Genomic DNA, 22,295 nt, shown 5'->3' with positions numbered 1-22,295 from the left:
TCAATTGCCTTTCCTTTCACATATTTTAAATTACTTGCAGATTTAAAACTTTATTACCTCTGAAGACATTATGATTGTAAACAAAAAATTTGTGCGGCTGATGCTCCTTGGGTTATGACCAGCTCGTGCTCGTGCAAGCGTGCGTGTGCGTGTGGTCCGTGAGCGTGCACACCTCTGGTTGCAGTTTCGCTTGCCGCCAGAGGGGGCGTAGTTCTGCGAAAACTCAGACTTTTGCGCAATGCACCTTTAAATTTGGATAGATTGTTTGATGGCATAGAAGGCCCTTCTTGCTTTCTCTTTCAGTTCATTCACGGCCAAATTTAGGTTTCCGTTTGCACTTATCTTCAGCCCGAGGTATGTGTAGCTTGTGACATGATCAAGTTTGGTCATACCAAGGGTGAAGCTGTGTCCCTTTCCCTGACATCTGGGTCTTTTCTGAAACGTTAGTATTTTAGTTTTGGTTGGGTGTCCAGGTTCTGCTGTAGACCCTCTTCTGTTGGAGACAGCAGGACCAGATCATCCGCATACAGCAGGAGCTTTATAGAGGAGTCGTGAAGTGTGAGGCCAGGAGCTGCTGATTCTTCTAGGAGTTTCGCCAATTCATTAATGTAAATATTGAAGAGGGTCGGTGATAGTGGGCAGCCCTGTCTCACACCCTGCCCTTGAGTGAAGAACTCAGATTGTTTATGGCCAATTTTAATTGCACATTTATTGTTTGAATACATTGTTTTTATAGTGTTGTATGTTTTGCCCCTGATACCTGATTCTAGGAGTTTAGAAAGAAGGCCTTCATGCCAGATCGAATCTAAGGCCTTCTGGAAGTCTACAAAGCAAGCGAATATTTTGGTTTTGTTTTGGTTGATGTATTTGTCAATCAGGGTATGCAGGATGAAGATATGATCTGATGTTCTAAAATTTGGTAGGAATCCGATCTGGCTTTTGCTCAGGACACTGTGCTCTGTGAGGAAGTGGACGAGTCTCGTGTTGATGATGCTGCAGAACATCTTCCCCAGATTGCTGCTCACACAGATGCCTCTGTAATTGTTGGGGTCTGATGTGTCTCCACTCTTGAATATGGGCATTATGAGTCCTCTATTCCAGATGTCAGGGAAATGGCCAACACTCAGAACCAAGTTGAACAGTTTCATGATGGCCAATTTGAATTTTGGGTTTTATATTCTTAAGCATTTCGTTTAGGATGCCGTCTGGTCCTCTTGCCTTTTTTGTTGGCAGAGCCTGTATTTTATCCATCAGCTCTTCTTCTGTGATTGGGTAATCTAGTGGATTTTGGTGTTTGCCAATTATGTTTTCTATATGGTTTAATTTTTAATATATGTGTGTTTGTTTTATGTTCATGTCTAATTTGCTATAAAGTTGTTCAAAGTGATTTTTCCAGGTGTCTCCGTCTTGAATTGTAATTTGTTCATGTTTCTTATTATTTAGTAGGTTCCAGTTGTCCCAGAAACTGTTTGATTGGACAGAATCTTCAGTAGTTTTGAGCTGATTTTGGATGTACTGTTCTTTCTTCTTTCTGAGTGTATTTTTATATGTTTCAAACTCCTCACAATAATGAAAACGTAAATCTGAATCGTCTGGTTGTCTGTGTTTTTGATTTGCAAGCTGTCTTACATTTTTCTTTATTCTTTTACAATCCAAATCAAACCATTTTTCATTCTTTTGTTTTTGCTTATGGTTTTTCTTAGTGGTTTTAAGATTAGATATTGTTGCCAGATAATCAAATGTTTTATGATTATATTTTTTAAACTTTATGTTTTCTATAGCCAGATTTACGCCATCTTCATTATGAGGATAATCATAATCTATGAAGTTATCGGGTGGTCAAATGCGGTCAGGTATTTTTCAATTCTGTTTTGAACCCATCTGTTAATGTTTTGGATGTTGTACAGCTTACTGGGTTGTGGTAAGCTGTGCAACACACACACACACACACACACACTTTCAAAAAAGGTTATTCTTTCAAATGTCCCGTCCTTTATTCCTAACGATATGCTTGAATGCATTCTTGCGCGTTACGGCAAAATCGTCGGTTTAATGAAGATGATTCCTCTGGGTATAAAAAACCCAGACTTAAAACACATCATGTCTTTCAGAAGACAAATTTTCATGATTTTGAGAGCTGAATATCAGGATTTGAATGTTTCAGTGAAGCTGACAGTGTTGAGTAAGGATTATACTATCTTCATTACTTCCGACACAATGAGATGTTTTGTCTGAGGAAAGCATGGTCATACTAGACAAACGTGTCCCACAAAGAAGGACGCTGAACAAGTTAACCATGGGGATGAGTCAGTCACTGTTAATGAGCAGGTAAATCATACTCCTGATGAAAACAATGAAAATAAAACTGTTCAGAACTCTGAGAAAGTTAGTGACAGCCTTAGTGAACCTAGTTCGTCAGGTAGTGTCGATAACTCTGATGTGGTTCCTGATGTATTGAGTGAAAATGTTGCTGGTGATCGTGTAGAAAAACAGGATGGTGCAGAACCTGTTGGTGCTGATAGCGCTAGGGTTTCTGAGCACATTGAAGAACATGTGGAATTTGAGGGAGCGACGAATTTGATGGATTCACAAATAGATAACTTGTCGCATAATGAGACTAGAGATGGTTTGGAACATGATGGACGCTCTCTTTATGATTCTGACAGTGAATACTCAGATAGTTGTGGAGACAGCATTGATGCAACCTCTCAAGGAAGTTCCACTTCTAAAACAAATGTATCCTACTACACGGTTGAACAAATCCTTTTCTTGATTCTACAAAAAATCAACAGAGACCAAAAATGGAAATGTTTTTTCCAAATCTGAGGCTTTTCAATGAATCATGTGCCATTGCCATGAGAAAAGCTACTTTAGAGGAACTTGATCAACCAAAATGTTATCGACTTAAGAAATTCATGTGTGATGTAAGAAAAAGAATGAAGACTCGATCTGCGAAAAACTATTAAGATTATGATGCTCTTTGAATTTCTTTATCTTATCCCCATGACTTCATTTAATATTGGTTCTTTTAATATTAATGGTTGTCGGGGCATTGAGAAGAGAGCTGCATTATTTTGCCCAATAAACGGCTCTGGGCATTCGTAAACCACGCCTCAAATACGAGAAAATGAACATGTGGTTCACATGTTAGCTGACGTTAGCCAGGCTAGATTTTAACTGTACTTTAGATCAAGCTGTGGATAGGAATCATGAGGAACCTCATGCTTGTTCGGCTGAAGCACTTAGGTCTTTAATTAATTATCATAGTTTTACTGATTTATGGAGAGACAGTTTTCCAGGGGTTAGGCAGTATACCTGGCTCAAACAGAATTCTAATGAAATAAATATCAGCAGCAAGACTTGATCGGTTTTATGTGAAAATATAATGTAATAAATTGTAATGTTTAAAAAGACACAATAACTGTGCTTTCTGAGACACACTGCTTATAAACAATCATATATGAAATAATGCTCAGTAGTTGTGAATTCTATTCTTAAGGAAGTTTTGTGTGTAGCCATATTGTTCAGAAATGCTTTAGGTACTTGTCACTTTATTCTTCTGTATAATTGTATCTATTTTCTCTTTCCTTTGTATACATTTACTCATTTTCTCTTTCCTCACAGAGCCACAAAAAACCTTAGCGACGAAGAGACATCAGAGAAACAGTTAGAAGGTGCAACCATCATTTCTTCATTATAGAGGTCTTAAACGATTTAGACATGTTGGATGTATTTCTGAATTCAGAGAAATATCAAGTAGCTTTTCAGTTGCAAAACTATTTTTGATAAAGTTGTGGGGCACAGCTGCATGTGAATGTTTGTTTGTGTGTGCTTGTACTGTGTGTGTAATGTGTCCCATGAGCAAAACACCTTATAAATTATATTTTTATTTATATTTTTGAAAATGTAAAGAACGGAGAAAGTTTTCTGTGAGGGTAATGTTTAGGTATACAGGTAGAATATACAGTTACAGTACAAAATCATTATGTCTATGGAATCCCCACGGCTGTGACTGTCACGCCATTTTAGCTAAAAACACACAGCTCTGTCACTCTGAGAAACACTCAAGAGAATTTATATTATGGTACATGTAGTCTTTAAATAAATGCTTGAAAATATAAAAATTCATTAAGCTGTCATGTATGTGTATTCATAAAGTCAAAGGGTGTTCTAATAATGTGTCCTAAGTTTAAATGTTAGAAAAAGAAATCTGATCTTCAAAAGATGTCAGAATTGAGGTGTCATTTTTGGGGGCCTATTTCTTTCACGCGTTCTCCAAGAACAACAGGATGGGGGACAATTTAACGAACAGTATTTATATCGTTGTTATCTCTTGAAAACAGCACACGTCCAAATGATCTGACGGCGCGGGCGGGTATAGATATATACATAGATGTCGCCTTAGCTACTGCAGTTCATTGGAACGAAACCGTAGCCAAGCGACATCTAGTGTATATATCTATACCCGCCCGCTGGCGGGTATTGATGTATACACTAGATGTCGCCTTCGCTACTGCAGTTCATTGGAACGAAACCGTAGCCAAGGCGACATCTATGTATATATCTATACCCGCCCGCGCCGTCAGATCATTTGGACGTGTGCTGTTTTCAAGAGATAACAACGATATAAATACTGTTCGTTAAATTGTCCCCCATCCTGTTGTTCTTGGAGAACGCGTGAAAGAAATAGGCGGAATAAATTTTTCTATGGCGGAAGTTGTGGCGGCGCGGACACACGCAGCGGCTCGGCACTCTCCATTGCTTAGCAGCTTTTTGGTGAAGTACACTCGATCTTCACTTTTGACGATAAGAAACGACAGCTCGGTATATGTACCTGGCAATTTTGAGACATTCCCGGTGGAGATTATTTGGCCAAAGAAGCGTAGGCAACAAATCCGAGTCTCCGGGAAGAAATACAGACCGAGAAGGACGCGGAAGCAAAAGCGGGGGAAGAGGGCTGGGAGCCGGGACAGGCTTCGTCTAGCTCCACACAAACCTGCTGTGCCTAGCATATTTCTTGCCAATGCCCGTTCTCTCGTAAACAAGATGGACGAGATGAGACTCCGGACTACGGATTACCGCTGGGATGGTTGTGTTACAATAATTTCAGAGACATGGTTACATGAGAACATCCCGGATACAGCTGTGGAGTTAGCGGGCCGCAGTGTTTACAGATCAGACCGCACACAACAGTCTGGTAAGACGAGAGGGGGAGGAGTATGTGTGTTTATAAATAATAACTGGTGTAAGAATGTTACTGTCATGGAGAGACATTGCTGTGCAGACATGGAATTCCTGCTGCTAAAATGCAGACCGTTCTATTTACCCCGGGAGTTTACTGCTGTATTTGTGGCTGCTGTGTATGTTCACCCACGTGCTAATGTTAAGTTAGCCATGAAAAAACTGTATGAGGCTATCAGTGCACAACAAAACAAGCTACCCGACAGTTTTTTCATTGTGGCGGGAGACTTCAATCATTCAAATCTAAAATCAGTTCTACCTAAATTTTACAAAAACATTAAGATTGAAACAAGGAAGGGGAAAACACTGGATCAGGTGTATACGAACATAAAGGGAGCCTATAGAGCACTGCCAGCCCCCCACCTCGGTCAATCTGATCATCTGGCCCTGTTCCTGAGACCAACATACAGGTCTGTTGCTAGCAGAACTAAATGTCAAATCAAGACTGTGCAGATTTGGACTGAGGAAACAGAATCTGCACTACAGGACTGTTTTGAAGATACTTTGTGGGAGCTCTTTGACCATGCAGACATTGAGCAATACACCACCACAGTACTGTCATACATTAAGTTCTGTATTGAAAACACCATCCAGACTAAAAATGTTAAATTGATCCCTAACCAGAAGCCCTGGTTTAACGGAACCGTATACACTCTTCTGAAAGCCAGGGATGCTGCTTTGCGATCTGATGACCAGGAAGCCTACAGGAAATCCAGAGCTGACCTGAGAAGGGGGATTATTTCTGCGAAGAACAATTACAAGCTGCGTATTGAACAGCACTTCAAAGAAAATAACCATCGCAGCATGTGGCAGGGAATCAGGACAATAACTAACAATACCACAAATTACGGCCCACCCTCTCATGTTGACCCTTCTCTCCCGGACCAGCTGAATACATTCTTTGCCCGCTTTGAGGATGGAGCCAGTGCAGGACAGGCCATCATCAGTACTCATGTGGATGAGCAACCGATCGTACTAGAGCAGCACCAGGTCAAACGGGCCTTGCAGAACATTAACATCAGAAAAGCATCTGGACCAGATGGGGTCCCAGGACGTGTACTAAAGGTATGTGCTCACCAACTTGCTGCTGTTTGGACTGACATATTTAACAAGTCACTGAAGGAGGCTATAGTTCCTATCTGCCTAAAGACTGCTACCATCATGCCTGTTCTAAAACAGAAAACTGTTGTATGTCTAAATGACTACAGACCAATAGCATTAACACCAGTTATAATGAAATGTTTTGAGAGATTGGTATTGAACAGCATCAAGTCTTTTATTCCAGCAAATCTGGACCAACACCAATTTGCCTATAGAGCCAATAGATGCACTGATGATGCCATTTCACTCGCACTTCACACTGCCCTCACTCACCTGGAGAACCCCAACACATATGTCAGGATGCTTTTTGTTGACTTCAGTTCAGCTTTTAACACCATCAATACCAGCAAACTAGTCAACAAACTGCTATTACTCGGCCTGGACTCTCACCTCTGCAAGTGGATTAAGAACTTTCTTACTGATAGACCCCAGCATGTCAGACTTGGAAATATCACCTCCTCCAACATCATCCTTAACACCGGCACTCCCCAGGGTTGTGTTCTCAGTCCGCTCCTTTATTCACTATTCACTTACGACTGTTTTGCCATTCATGATTCAAATTCCATTTTCAAATTTGCAGATGACACAGCTGTGGTGGGGCTGGTAACCAACAATGATGAGACCGCTTACAGGGAGGAGGTCCAATCACTTGTATCATGGTGTGGCAGGAACAATTTAATTCTTAATACAAAGAAAACAAAAGAAATCATAATTGATTTTAGAAAATGTAAAAACAACAATCATGAAGTTCTCGAGATACATGGAGAGGAGGTGGAACAGGTCCGAAGCTTCAGATACTTGGGGCTACATCTGGCGGAGGATCTGACCTGGGGAGTAAACACCAAAGAGCTAGGGAAAAAAGCTCAGCAGAGACTTTTTTTCCTGCGCACCCTAAGACGCACCGGGCTCCCGCAGACACTCCTCATAAACTTTTACAGGTGCACAATAGAGAGTGTGCTGGCATACAGCTGTACAGTGTGGTTTTCCAGCTGCACTGTAGAGGAGAAAAAAGATCTGCAGCGGGTAATTAAAACTGCCCAGAGAATCATTGGGGCACCTCTTCTGAGCCTTGAGGACATTTACTCCAGTAGGCTGCAGAGAAGAGCTGCAAGCATCAGGGCGGATCCTACACATCCTGGCTACACTCTGTTTGACACTTTACCGTCAGGCCGGCTCAGGGTAATGAGGGCGCGGACAAACCGCATGAGAAACAGTTTTTTTCCAAGGGCCATTAATGAACTGTTGAAAGTAGAAAGTAGAAAGTAAATCCGGACTTGATTTTTATAGTGTTTTATAAATGTTTTAGTTTTATAAAACCATTTTAATTTTTAATGTTTATTTTTTATTTTTATTATATATTTATCTATGAACTGTTGTTGACGGTGTTACTTTTATCCCCTAGGCTGCTAACTGAGTGATTGATGTCATCTTAATTTCGTTGTGTAGAGATATGCAATGACAAATAAACAATCAAATCAAATCAAATAAATACTGTTCGTTTTCTCACACAAACCGCTCGTTTCGTGTCTTAGGCCATCAATGTGTACTTATGATGGGGAATTGTTTCATTTGGACGTGGGGAATTGTTTTAATTTGGACTCTGTGCTTGTGTTTTGAGACAGTGACCATAGACCTGCATTATATGACTGACAGACAAGAACGGTTTGACCTAAAAATATCAAAATTGAAACTACTGCGGAAACAAAGACACCTACAGATGGTGCCCAACCAGAATGAGACTTTTACCGCCGCCGTTCCCGCGGCGGCAAAATTGGGATGTGTATTTGCTGCCTTTTACCACTGAGTGGCGCTGTAATCACAGACTTTGAAAAGTGTCAGTTTATTCTCTTTATGACGTAATCTGCCGCGGCAGTAATCTGAGCTGAGGCCACAGATAAATTTAAGATAAATATTGTGGTTAAACGAATTCAAATTCATTTAATTTAAACAAAGTAGACACACGTTAACATTGTTTGCCCAGTTTTTCTATTTAAAAAGGCTATGTCAATAGGTTACTTGTCATTTACTTCGTGTTATTTTAATGTGTTTGTAGATTTATTAACTGAAACATAACAGTGAAATAAATTAAAATAATTTACCGTAAAATTAAAACATTTTCAGGACTTACAGTTACTAACCGATGTTAGTCGGTTTAAGCATTATTTGTTATATTCAGAATTAGGCTTAGGCTACATGTTGTTATGATTATCAATTGAATTCTTTAATAAATAATCAACCACAATGCCTATTACTACTGCCGCAGCAAAAATAAACCAGTCGAATTTCAAAGTCGTTCGCGAAATTACTATAGGCTATACCGGGCAAGTGACAGGGCAAAACAGCAGCAACTGCGGCATTTTAAAAGGTAAGTTTCCTATGTTTATTTAAAAAAAACAAAAAAAACAACCTTTTTTCATTATTTGAACAAAAATTAGACTGACTGAATATGTTAAAATATAAACAAACAAAGCAGAGAATAAAACAAACTTTTAGGGAAAAAATATAGGCCTATTATGCACATAATTGTTTAACATTACCGAAAGCAAAATATGTAAAAATACATTTCAAACAAAATAAAACAAAACAAATTCGTGGCCGAGTGGTAGGCTATAACTTACGTTTCAAATCCCGAACAAACATGGGCTACTCTTTTATTATTAATTTGATTTGATAGTTCTAAAATATTGCGACACCATATTGTTTTTTTCTCCTATAGCCTAAAGGCTATTAAATATTTTATATTTATCAAATAAAATTACCATTCATTTCCATTTTACATTAGGGACATTTTTTTTCCAACAGAATGGCTGAATTAACATCTGCATAATAATAATAAATAAATAAATAAACAGCACAAGGTCTTGTAAAAACACTTTTTTTTTTTTTGACACATTTTTTTTTTTTTTTACTTTTAAAACAGAGAAAATAGTAGACCTAGGCTATTCAGACGATATCTGTGGTCAATGCATTAACAATAGACTCTCGGAGCTTCAAACGATCTGAGATCGAATCTCAGTTTAGCCGACAGTGTTTATGTTTTTCCGTTCTTGATGCTTAAATATGCATCTGTTTATTAAAGTCAATCATCTTGTTTAATTATCAATTGTACATTAACATAAATTTGCTACATTCCAGTTGAGCCGCTGCACGCTATGATATATCTGATGAAGGAAGACTGTCAGCCGATTGCACCAGAAAATGAAGATGATGAAGCTCGTCTTTAATCTGCTAAATTATGTTTTTTGTGTGTGTGTGAATCATTCACGAGATTGAGATGACTGACAGTAATACCCGGCCATAGCAACGGTAGACATTTTCCAAAACAGATCGAACAAATCAGAAAAATACTTTCAATACAGTATTGCTTTCAATTAAAAAATAAACAATGAAAATGTAAAAGAAAAATAAAATTAATTAAGTTTGAAAACCCATCGCACATTTCAAGGTATGAATAAAGTGTCGGGACAGTTTATTTATTTAAACAGGGGTGCATCGATTCGATAGAGTTTATTCCCTTTGTGATGCAAAATAAGAAACATTTTCAATTTATTGTCAAAGAAATTGCAGCTAAATTAAAAAATAAAAACGGTACAAAACGAAAAAAAGTGCAAAGCAACATAAATTAAGAACAGGCGTTTTTCTTTGCCTCTCTCGCGCTGGATATTTTTTTAGTAAGTTTGGTCTCCCTCACTGCGCGCGGCGGGTCTTTCTCGAAATTAAGCATTTCAGCGTAAAAAACACCATACAGCTGATAATACTGTATATGTCGCTGTGTGTCATCCACACAAATCACGAAAGAAAAAACTGTAACAAATAGCTTTTGTTCCTTCAAAGATACAACATGCCTTGCTGAATTCACCTTACAATAAAACGAGGTGGGTCGCGAATTAAAGAGCTCTGTATCTGCTAAATTGAAATTGTGTGTGGAAAACCTTTAAATACAATCAATAAAACTACAATATATAATTTAATAAGATATAGGGCCTACTGTACATAGGCTATGGACTTTTGGAGATTTTGAGATAAATCCTTAGAAGAATTTAGCCTTTGCCTGCTCATCAGGCTGGCTCCGACACTCTCCATATGAAAGACGGAACATTAACACCTCTGTCCTGCACCCCCACGATAAAGCAACTATTGCCTTCTCCAAACCCCCCACAGGCTAGCTGAGTTTGCAAAACAAAACAAAGAGTTTGCCACTCGTCGTGGTGTGCCAAAACACTTAATTATAAACTTAAATATTTCATTCAAAACAATCTCAAAACGCTTTGTGACATTTTGAAAAGCCGTGGATGCATTACTGCCACTGGAACCATGAACGCAAATACTGGTTCTGATTTTATTGTTTGTCGTTTAAACGTCATATATATAGGACGTTATATATATATATATATATATTAGGGGTGGCACGGTACATGAAAAAACATCCGAACCGTTCGGTTCGCTTGTCTCGGTTCGGTGCGCGTGTGCGTCGCGCGGTTTGCACGGTTCGACGCATGCACAATGTAGCCTCGTGCCCGTGCTAATACAATGCTAAATCATAAATCAGACATATGTAGAATTACATTACAATGTCCAGCAATCGATTTATATAGTACACTGAGTTTACCTAGACATTTAATGAGATCTACTCCACTATATGTTGTTTTTTTCATGTGAATAAATAGGCTACATAGATCGACTGTTCCACGTAGCCTAATGGTCCAGTGGCAGAACTTGCCAAGCGTATCAAAGGTTCTGAGTTCTAATCTGCGATCGTATATATTTTTTTCTTTATCAAAACCGATTATGTTTATCAGCGGTTGTATATCAAGCAGGGACCGATTTGTATGAATTTTGTTTTATTATTTAATCGGAACGAGTAGCCTTGAGTCTCCTCAATGGCTTGAAGCGCGCGTCCGAGTGATGAATGTGCGGCCGCTGCGGTGTGTGCGCGAGCCACGAGAACACTGTATCAGCACCACTGATCGCAACTGCAACGAGCACTTTGATCACTTGATTAAAAAAACACATTTCAGCGCTAAATTGCTTCTTATTTAACAAACGAATGAAACAAATACTTTGCTAGTTAACTGGAAATGTTTTATTTATTTGTATTGGTACACCCGTGCTGCAAGATAATATCAACCCTGGCAAAAAATGGTGGGGACATGTCCCGCCTATGATGACGAGACACGAGGATAAATTGACAAATAACGGTCCAACACAGCCCACGTAGCTCTACAGATGATGGACCTCCAGGGCCACTGAAAGTTTCCTCAGGGTGACTGCTCACTCATATTACTTCAGAATGGGAAATGAGAAGCTGCGTTTTGCAAACACACCCCATTTATGAAATAAATAAATAAATAAATAATTAGATAATTCAGCTATATATCATATGCTGAAGTAAATTTTTGGAGTGTTAAAGATTAAAAGAAAAAACAACAACATGAACCGTACAGAACCGAAAACCGTGACCCTAAAACCGTGATACGAACCGAACCGTGGGTTTTGTGAACCGTGCCACCCCTAATATATATATATATATTAACAGAACTGCTTTTGAAATTACGATTGGAATTATTATAGGCTACAGAAGTAAAGTCATTGTATAATATTTGTTCCTTAGTGTAAAATGGAAATGCATGGTGATTTTATTTTGTAAATAGGCTATAAGCAAAAAACTATGTTTTAGAACTAGACAAATCTCTCTGCATCAACAATAGACTATACAATGCATTAGAATAAAACCTGGCTTTAGAACAATGCATAGCGCCACTCGTCGTGGTGTGCCAAAAAATTTACAATAATTTAGTTTTATTTATTTCAGTGTTAATGTTTGAGTTAAAAAAATCCTCTACAAATTAGATTAACACAAAGTCGGCTATAAGAGTCCTTTATAGGCTACGTAAAAAGCAAAGGGCTTACAGTCTTAACATTTAGGCTACTTTGCTTAAATTCGATATATTTATTTTCAGTAGGGCCTAATAAATTTGTAGGGATGTAATTTCAGTATGCTTTACCAACGCTATGTATTCAGTTAAAGTTCCAAGAGGTCTGGTATATATTTCCTTCCCAGCTGACACTAAGTGCAAGTGCACAACAAAAATCACAACTTGTGCTTGCTGCGAACGCAAGTTATTTAAGGTGTCTCAACTGTACACAGTCTACCCTACAGTGTGAATTCGTTACAAGGTTTCATTTAATTAATTTTTTTCCATCTATGTTGAATATGAAAAGTGAACAGCACGAGTAAGATAGGATGCATTAGGCCCTAATGCATCCTATCTTACTCGTGCTGTTCACTTTAGGCTATATCGAGAGATGGATATGGAGTGGGTCAGACATGATTTTGACCACTTCATTAAGTTTTGTTTAGTAGAAAACCTTTCTTTAAAGTAAATTTCGTTTTCTATAAATTGTATCTTAATTTTAACCAATTTTTCATCAACCAATTGCCTGTATTTAATAAGTAAGAGAAGCAAATATAACAGACACTAATCATGGAGGCGCCCGCGCGGTCACTTGCATTGCACGTCAGTTGGAGCGCATCTCATCCTAACTTAACGAAACTCAGCGTATGCCTCACACAGACATGATAAATACATCAAATACACAAAGCTTGAAATGTCTTCAAACGGAATAATTCAAAACGAAAAGAAAAGGCTACTCTCTGATTATGTCTTTATGTGCATTTCTCTCTAGGTGCGTTCACTACAAAAATGGCGATCGTCAACTTCATCTTTGCAGTCGACACTGTCAGAAAACACTAGTTTATTGATAAAAATCAATGCACGCATCACCGGATTTACAAATACACATCTTGCTTGTTGCTCGCACACATATTATGTCGACAAAACTATATTATGATATAACGAAATATTATGTTGAAATAACATTATTATTAATAATACATCTTTTAGAATATTTGATTAAATGCTGATTGTTGCGCTTGTTCAATTTAATAAAATTAAAACTTTAATTGTGATAATTTAAATAATTGAAAATTAAATATTTAGTGGCCAAGTTTTGCTAATTTATTATATAGGCTATTATATGCCTATTGCCTATATTAAGTAGGTCATATTAAGACAAGGCATATATTAAGTTATTTTAGCTGTTATGAGAAAAAATAAATCTAACGAAATCTAAAATCTAAATCTAATAAATCAAAAAAAAAATTCTAACGCCAATTCAACATGCCAGAATAAAACCTGATTTTTGAACAATGTGTAACGCCACTCGGCCTGGTGTGCCAAAACACTACATTTTAAACTTCAATGTTTAATTCAAAACAATCTCAAAACGCGTTGTGACATTTTTTTAAAGCAGTAGCCAATATACATTAAGGGCATTGAAACCAGGATCTTAACTAAAACGCGTTCCGCGTAATCTCTCAAAATGTATGCCACACTACTCCATGTATTTTTTTTTTTAAGGACTGCTTTTGAAATCGCTATAAATTACTATGCAATTGTATCGCTCACGAGAGCTCTTCATTTATTGATTCTATCTTTAGTTCTATTCTGTTGTAGCCTAATAGGCCTATTTATATATATGAAAAATATGCCTATTAGGCTTAGGGTTTTATATTTAACCCACTTACATTTTAAAATACGGCAATTGCTGCTGATTTGCACAATGTCCCTTTGCGCCACCTGGCGGTCATTTCGGGAACGACTTTGAAATGCGGCTGGTTTATTTTCGCCGCGGTGATTTCGCCGCGGCAGCTGGCGCGGCGGTAATAGGCATTCTGGTTGGGCACCATCTGTACATCTTGGATGCCCTTGAGGTAAGCTAAAACATATCAAAAATTAATTTCAAAGTGAACTATCCCTTTAACGTCTTATTTCAAATACTATGAACTATTATTCACTATTTTATGTTTTATTTATCTGTGTAAGTCAGTATATCATTGTGTACCGGTATTAGATTAAAATGCTTATACTTGATAATTGTATTCTTATATATATATTATATGTTTTTATTTAATTTAACAATAGCCTAATAGATTTATTTCTTAAACTCAGAGGAAAAGGACATCTTCAAACAGAGTCTTCAACATGGTGTTTAAAAGATTAAAACTAACTTTAAAAATAGTTATACATAAATAAATTTGGTCTTATTTCATATATTTTATATGGTTTGTAACATTACTAATTTGTAACATTACTTCTGCTCAGAAAAATTCAAAGAGCTGCGGAGTTCACTTTGAAAGCTTAAACCTAACTTTTAATTACTTAATTGTATGCTTATCTCACATTATATATATATATATATATATATATATAATTTTATTTATTTATTTATTTTAATATACATGTTTTGATTTATTACCAACAATGAGTTTTATTTCTTAAACTCATTCCCCCATTTTTATTCTCTCCCCAGATATTATGGCTGCAACACCATCTGAAAACCAAATCCATGACAGATCTCTTCATGTTCATAATTTCATCGTTCTGTGGACATTATCCTGCTATAATAAAAACACCCCTGAAAAACATTCACCTCCTTGTCACATAAGCAGATTGCAGTCATAAACACCAGAAACACACCAGAAACACGGTCACACTAGAAACACATGGTCAAAGGTCGCATATCACTATGCGACATCACAATGTCATAAAACCCCCATATATGGACATATCCTGTCATGAAACCCCCATATATGGACATATCCTGTCATGAAACCCCCATATATGGACATATCCTGTCATAAAGCCCCCATATATGGACATATCCTGTCATAAAACCATATATATATGGACATATCCTGTCATAAAACTCCCATATATGGACATATCCTGTCATAAAACCCCCATATATGGACATATCCTGTCATAAAACCCATATATATATATATATATATATATATATATATATATATATATGGACATATCCTGTCATAAAACTCCCATATGTGGACATATGCAAAAGTAATTTACTTTTGAAAATGTAGTAATGTGAGTAATAAGAGAAGATTGAAATGCTGTTTTTGCATTGCTCTACATACTTGAGTTTATCCAGTCTGTAGTTTAGATCCTCCAGTTTATCAGTGAGCAGCTTGACTCCTGAATCTCCTGGGTGATTGTAGCTCAGATCCAGCTCTCTCAGGTGTGAGGGGTTTGAACTCAGAGCTGAAGACACATAACCACAGCCTTCCTTTGTCACCATACAGCCAGACAATCTACAAAGACATACAGCAACAGTGCACATGACATTAGTTTGGCAATCAGACATTACTATCACACACTGATCTTGGCTGCATTTCCAAAAATAATCTAAGAATAAATGATTTTTTTTTTTTTTAAATTACATTGTTTTGAATTGAAAATATATAATTGACATTTAGACAAGAAACATTAACAGTCATACAAATAACAGTGAATGTGTGCATATTTCAAAATAAATCATTATTTGCAAGTAATTCAAATGCATTAATTTACAATGAATTCTAAACAATTCTTAATTTCCCTTTAACATCTTTAAATCTTTTTATAGAACTTTTACAATAATACCAGGACACATATACAGGAGAATAGTGAAAAATATATGAAGCTCATAACATCTCTCAGCCAGTCATCAAAAGATGGAGGGAGATTTTATTTCCATAGCAGAATAATGCGCCGTCTAGCTAATAATGTTGAGAAGGCAAAAGCCTTTGCAGCATTTCCAGACAAGCCAGTGACATTTGGAGAAAGTCCAACAAGTGCAACCAGAGGGCAAGGCTCAATCTGTCTCTTTGTCACTAAAGACAAACTTACATTATAGTTGCTAATAAATTCTTAATTTCTCTTAAATATCTTACTTTTTTTTTTTTTTTTTATCTGTTTATTGAACTTTTACAATGATACAGATACAGGAGAATAGTGAAAAATATTGTTATTGTCCAAGTTAAGAATAGGCATAACCAAAACATATGTAAAAAATCAGCAGGGGCCTGATGGCAACGATCACAGAGAGGATCAGCACCAGGCTTGATCTTTGCCAACCTCACTTTTGTCCAGTTAATTCAATGAATACATTTTAATTGGATAAGACTAAGACGAGCACAAATAGAAGAGGTATGAACACGGGACAGGATCTGGTTCCAAGTCTCATCATAATATGTGAGGCATAGATCCGACTCCCACTGTTGTCTTATAAAAGAGACAGAGGAAGTGGAGATGGAGGAAATCAGCCTGTATATTGTAGACAATGCACCTGTCAGGAATCACAGATGATACAGACAAGATGGTAAGTTCAATGCTTTAATTGCAGAATGAATTGGAGTCGGGGACAAATGGTGAGTAACAACAACACAGATAATCAGAGATGCTTAGCTGAATAGTAATAGAGTCTTTCTTTCTCTCTTTCTTGCAGATGATGATGGAAGATCGGTGAAGATGGTTGGCAGGCGGATGGAGGTAGATCGCGTCTCAGGTAAGTCAACAGGTAAGTGTTCAGGGAGTCTGTGAGTCATGAAATGACGAGACCAGACAAGTGACTGCAGGGAGAGTGCACGTTATAAAGGGAGTGCTGGTGATGGGATACAGGTGTCGGTGATTAGTAGTCCGGGGATAATGAACGGGAGAAAGGCTGAGTGGGCGGAGAGAGAGAATGAGTGGGAGGTGATGATAAACGTGGTGGAGATGGAATCCTGACAGTTGGAGCTGCACATGAGCTGAGTCCCATACCCCCTCGCTCTGATGGAACCAGAAGTCGACAGCTGGTACCTCCAAGGGCTCACCCGGCCATGGAAAGAGTGGAGGTTGATATCCTAGGATACACTGGAAGGGGGTGAGCCCGGTGGTGTTCTGCCGAAGGGAGTTCTGAGCATATTCTGCCCAGGGGAGGTAGCGGCTCCAGCTGTCCTGGTACTGATGGCAGTATGTTCACAGGTAATGTCCTATCTCCTGGATCTTCCGCTCAGTCTGGCCGTTCGTCTGCGGATGGTAGAAGAGACTGCAGAAGAGAGGCTGACGGTGACCCCGAGGAGCTTGAAAAAGGCGTGCCATACCTGGGAGATAAACTGGGGTCGCCTGTCCGAAACAATGTCCTCTGGGATGCCGAAATTCCTGAAGACGTTGTGGAAGAGAGCTTCTGCTGTTTCAAAAGCTGTGGGAAGACCAGGTAAGGGAATCAGCTTGCAGCCTTTGGAAAACCGGTCCACAGCGACGAGTACACAGGTAAAGCCTCCTGATTTGGGTAGATCCGTCATGAAATAGATCCCGATATGTGACCATGGTCGTCGGGGAAGAGGTAAAATGGCACGTGCTTGCCTTCAGGGAGCCTCCTCGGGGTGTTGGTTATGGCACAGCATCCGTGCCATATGAGCATCCGCGGACGAACCTGGAAACATCCTCGGAGATGGACGGCCACCAGTACCGTTGACTGAGGAGCGAGAGGGTACGTTTGCTACCCGGATGTCCAGAGCCCGGAACGGTGTGAGCTGAGTCCAGAAGGGGAGTACGAAGATGTGGAGGTACGAAGATACGCCCTTCTGGACCTCCCGGCGGAGCGGGTTGGTGTGCAAGTTCCTGGGTGATCTGTTGGTCGAGTTCCCAGAGGATAGGACTGAGGATTATGGCTGGAGGGAGGATAGGCTCCGGATGAAGGTCTTCAACTGAGGCATGATGAAGTCGTGATAGAGCGTCTGCCTTGCAGTTCTTACTCCCAGGTCGGTACGATACCACAAAGTCGAAGCGTGTGAAAAAGAGAGCCCAGCGGGCCTGTCGAGGGTTCAGTCTCTTAGCCTCTCTTAGGTACTCTAGGTTGCGATGATCAGTTATCACCTCAAATTGATGGTTGGCTCCCTCCAGCCAATGCCTCCCCTCCTCGAGGGCCAGTTTGATGGCCAGCATCACTCCACATACTCTTCCATGGCCTTCTGTTCCGGGATGGACAGAGGGTAAATGCGACCTTTAGGAAGGGTGGCTCCGGGTAGAAAGTCGATGGCGCAGTCCCATGGCCAGTGTGGTGGTAATTTAGTTGCCAGTACCTTACTGAACACATCCTGGAACGCCCGGTACTCCACTGGAATTTCGACTTGAACCTGGACTTCAGGGCTCTCCACCGAAGTGGAGCAGACTGGAACTCTGGATTCACCCGTAGATGACTTGGAGCGAGATGAAGAAGGAACTTTCTTGATGGGACTGAGGCAGGATACATGGCAGTCTTCACCCCAACGGAGTATTTCCTCAGTTTTCCAGTGGAGTATTGGCTGATGTTGTACTAGCCTGGGTCCTCTCAGGATGATATCAGCGGTGGACTCCTCCAGCACCATAAAAGAGATTTCCTCAGAGTGTAAACAGCCGATGCGAAGAGTCAGAGTGGGTGTATAATGGCAAATTCGACCTCGGCCCAGCGGCTTGCCTTGTTTGGTTTGGATCGGAAGATCTCGGGAAAAACGGCGTTGACGGATATTCAGCTTTTGGAGACACTGGGTGGATATGAAGTGCCCCGCTGACACGGAGTCGACGAGGGCTTGCACTGGGAGACACACGGGAGGTCAAGATATGTACACGGGTACGTGTTAGAATCTCAATTTTCGGGGAGAGTTGAATGGAACTTACCGCCGGGCACGGAGGTCAAACAGGGCAGAAACTGAGGAGATGTTTGTCTGAAGCACAGTATAAGCAGAGGTGATGTTGAATTCTGCGCTGGCGTTCAGAAGCGGAAAGATAGGTGGAGTCTATTTCCATAGGAACTGGTGCTGGAGGAGCGACTGATGGAACCGAGGGCGGAGAACTTACAGTGGGTGCAAAGGCGGTGAGGCGCTGGGAAATCCGGATTGTCTTCTGGATCAGACTCTCTAACCCCATGCTGTCTTCATACACAACCACCAGATGGCGGACGTTGGGATTCAATCCTTGTCGAAAAGCTGTGATCAGAGCAGTTTCATTCCAGCCGCTAGACGCGGCTAGAGTGCGGAACTGGAGGGCATATGAACTCACTGAGGAATTTCCTTGACGGAGGTTATAAAGTTGATCATGAACAGACAGTTCGGAGACAGTTTGCCCAAAAACCTCTTTGAAGTGTTGAACGAAATTCGATAAGGATTTGACCACCGGAGAATCTGAATTCCACAAAGACTGTGCCCACTGAAGCCCAGCGGCTTCAGTGACCAGATAACAATGATATTATGAAAGCCACACGGGCGGTATCACTACTGAATTGATGCTCATTCATCAAGAAATACAAGGATACTTGGAGAAGAAACCCACTGCAGTTCTCCGCCTCACCGGAGTATGTCTCTGGCCGGGCCATGGGACTCGCAGAGGCAGTGAATGAAGCAGCGGGAGGTTGCGGAAGTGAAGGTGGGGTAATGGATGCAGCGGCGGCCGGAGGATTAGCCGGCGAGGGATGCTCTCTAGACTCCGACGGATTCTGCATTGTGGTCTGGTCTTCAGTCAGGAATCACAGATGATACAGACAAGATGGTAAGTTCAATGCTTTAATTGCAGAATGAATCGGAGTCGGGGACAAATGGTGAGTAACAACAACACAGATAATCAGAGATGCGTAGCTGAATAGTAATAGAGTCTTTCTTTCTCTCTTTCTTGCAGATGATGATGGAAGATCGGTGAAGATGGTTGGCAGGCGGATGGAGGAAGATCGCGTCTCAGGTAAGTGAACTGGTAAGTGTTCAGGGAGTCCGTGAGTCATGAAATGACGAGACCAGACGAGACCAGACAAGTGACTGCAGGGAGAGTGCACCTTATAAAGGGAGTGCTGGTGATGGGATACAGGTGACGGTGATTAGTAGTCCGGGGATAATGAACGGGAGAAAGGCTGAGTGGGCGGAGAGAGAGAATGAGTGGGAGGTGATGATGAATGTGGTGGAGATGGAATCCTGACAGCACCCCTTTTATCTAAGGCTACTTCAAGAATCTGATCAAGGTAAAATCTAGGTAAAACGTTCATCTTCACCGAATTCACGCGTCCAGCCAATGAAAGGGGAAGAGCCGATCAGCGAGTAAAATCTTTCTGCACTCGTTGGAGGAGCGTGGTAAAATTAGCCTTGAAGCGATCTAAGCACTAACGTGTAAATATTACTCCTAAATATTTAAAACTATGGGAAGCAACTTTAAACATTGAAGCACTCGTTGGTAAATCAGACATTGGAAAATTTATTGGATATAACCACTGATCTATATAATGACTGGATAGCTCATGACGTTCTAAACTGCCACTAGGCAGTGAAGCCACCGGAAGTGTTCGAGCGGCCATCTTACGATTCCCTACCAGCAGAGGGATCCAACGCCCGTTAAACAGAGATTGGTAGCTCCGACGGCACTTTTAAGATGACCCGATGTGCAGCATACAAGTGTAAGACGACGTTCACAAAGGGATGTATAACAAGTGCCCACAGGTTGTAATTCAAGCCCTATAAGTAGTAATTTATATGCAATATTGTCGCTATGCCCGTGTTGTTTTCTCCGAGGCAAGAGCTGCTGCATCTTCAAAAATCAACGATAAAACAGTCAACAGTATCCTATAAGAAACCTCAGAGCAGCAATAATCACAATTAAGTGTCCAATAGCGACACCATTTGACAGCTTCAAAAGAGCTTCGTGCAGAGTCCGTTTACCGTTACATTAACCCATACAATTTGTATTAAGCATTTCCTGAACACGTAACTTGCTAATCAAACACTTTATATGAACAAACTACTAATCTATAAAACACAATCGGTCTTCCGACCTTTTAATATTGTGTGAATTGATGTTGATATGCGCGAGGGAGAGAGAGCAATACAGCGCTTGTGTTGTTTGAAGGCGGTGAGAGTGCGCGCGCGCGGCCGGGGCTCTTTCTGCTTGTATGCGCTCTGTCCACTGATCTAAATAATTCGTTGTTACGACGACTTGTTCCCTTGTTTTAATAAATCGTGGACACGTTTAACTAATTCCCTCCCTCATTTTGATTTAACGAATTACAACGTGGCCACAATATAATAAAACGAGGGAACAAATTAGTATTGTGCTGAGGTAGGCTATTATTAATTCGGACGTGGCTACGAAACAATATTCACATGAATATTCACCAATTCAAAAAAATATAGGTCTTTAGCATTCACTATTTAATTAATAGTATCAAACTGTTTTTCTTACCTGTGAAGATAGCTTTTCAGTGAAGGCCGACTAGTGTTCTCGTACAGCTTTTAATTCCTTTTGCAAAGAAATTGCCGTTTTTTAATAAGTTGGAAAAATATTCGACTTTAAACAAATACCCATTTAAATGCTAAGGGTGTTTGCGTTGTAAAAATGTGCAGGGAGACTTTAGATTTTAAAACGGTGTCTCGTTAGGCAATGTTTTTTCAGTCAAATCATAAAATTTCCTATTGATTCAATAGAACGCATGAGCTCACTAGGGAATACCAATATGGCGGCGCGGTGGCTTCACTGTTCATGACGTCATGAGCTATCCAGTCATTCTATATAGATCAGTGGATATAACTCACTTTTATTTATAGGAAAGGAATATTAAAGGGATAGTTCACTTTGAAATTAATTTTTGATATGTTTTAGCTTACCTCAAGGGCATCCAAGATGTAGGTGTCTTTGTTTCCGCAGTAGTTTCAATTTTGATATTTTTAGGTCAAACCGTTCTTGTCTGTCAGTCATATAATGCAGGTCGATGGTCACTGTCTCAAAACACAAGCACAGAGTCCAAATTAAAACAATTCCCCATCGTCCAAATGAAACAATTCCCCATCATAAGTACACATTGATGGCCTAAGACACGAAACGAGCGGTTTGTGTGAGAAAACGAACAGTATTTATATCGTTGTTATCTCTTGAAAACAGCACACGTCCAAATGATCTGACGGCGCGGGCGGGTATAGATATATACATAGATGTCGCCTTGGCTACTGCAGTTCATTGGAACGAAACCGTAGCCTAGCGACATCTAGTGTATACATCTATACCCGCCCGCGGGCGGGTATAGATGTATACACTGGATGTCGCCTTCGCTACTGCAGTTCA

The 22,295-nt window shown here is 39.9% G+C and overlaps 2 protein-coding genes across 2 annotated transcripts in view; both read right to left on the bottom strand.

Moving 5' to 3' along the window:
* The window catches only part of LOC311289091 (protein NLRC3-like), a gene marked incomplete at its 3' end in the record, with an annotated part of 105,655 nt that overhangs the window by 51,271 nt on the left and 32,089 nt on the right, over positions 1-22,295 (bottom strand). The window lies entirely within an intron of this gene.
* LOC311289537 (protein NLRC3-like) overlaps positions 1-22,295 on the bottom strand; it is a 35,301-nt gene that overhangs the window by 5,387 nt on the left and 7,619 nt on the right. Inside the window, exon 6 of the mRNA XM_084407615.1 lies at positions 15,341-15,514. Within this exon, the coding sequence (XP_084263741.1) occupies positions 15,341-15,514 (174 nt within the window). The remainder of the gene's footprint in view (positions 1-15,340; positions 15,515-22,295) is intronic.

The sequence above is a fragment of the Rutilus rutilus genome (genome assembly GCF_951802725.1).
Source record: "Rutilus rutilus genome assembly, chromosome: 4".
Classification (NCBI taxonomy): Eukaryota; Metazoa; Chordata; class Actinopteri; order Cypriniformes; family Leuciscidae; genus Rutilus; species Rutilus rutilus.
The sequence above is the reverse complement of the archived record's forward strand: the minus strand, read 5'-3'. Positions and strand labels throughout refer to the sequence as shown.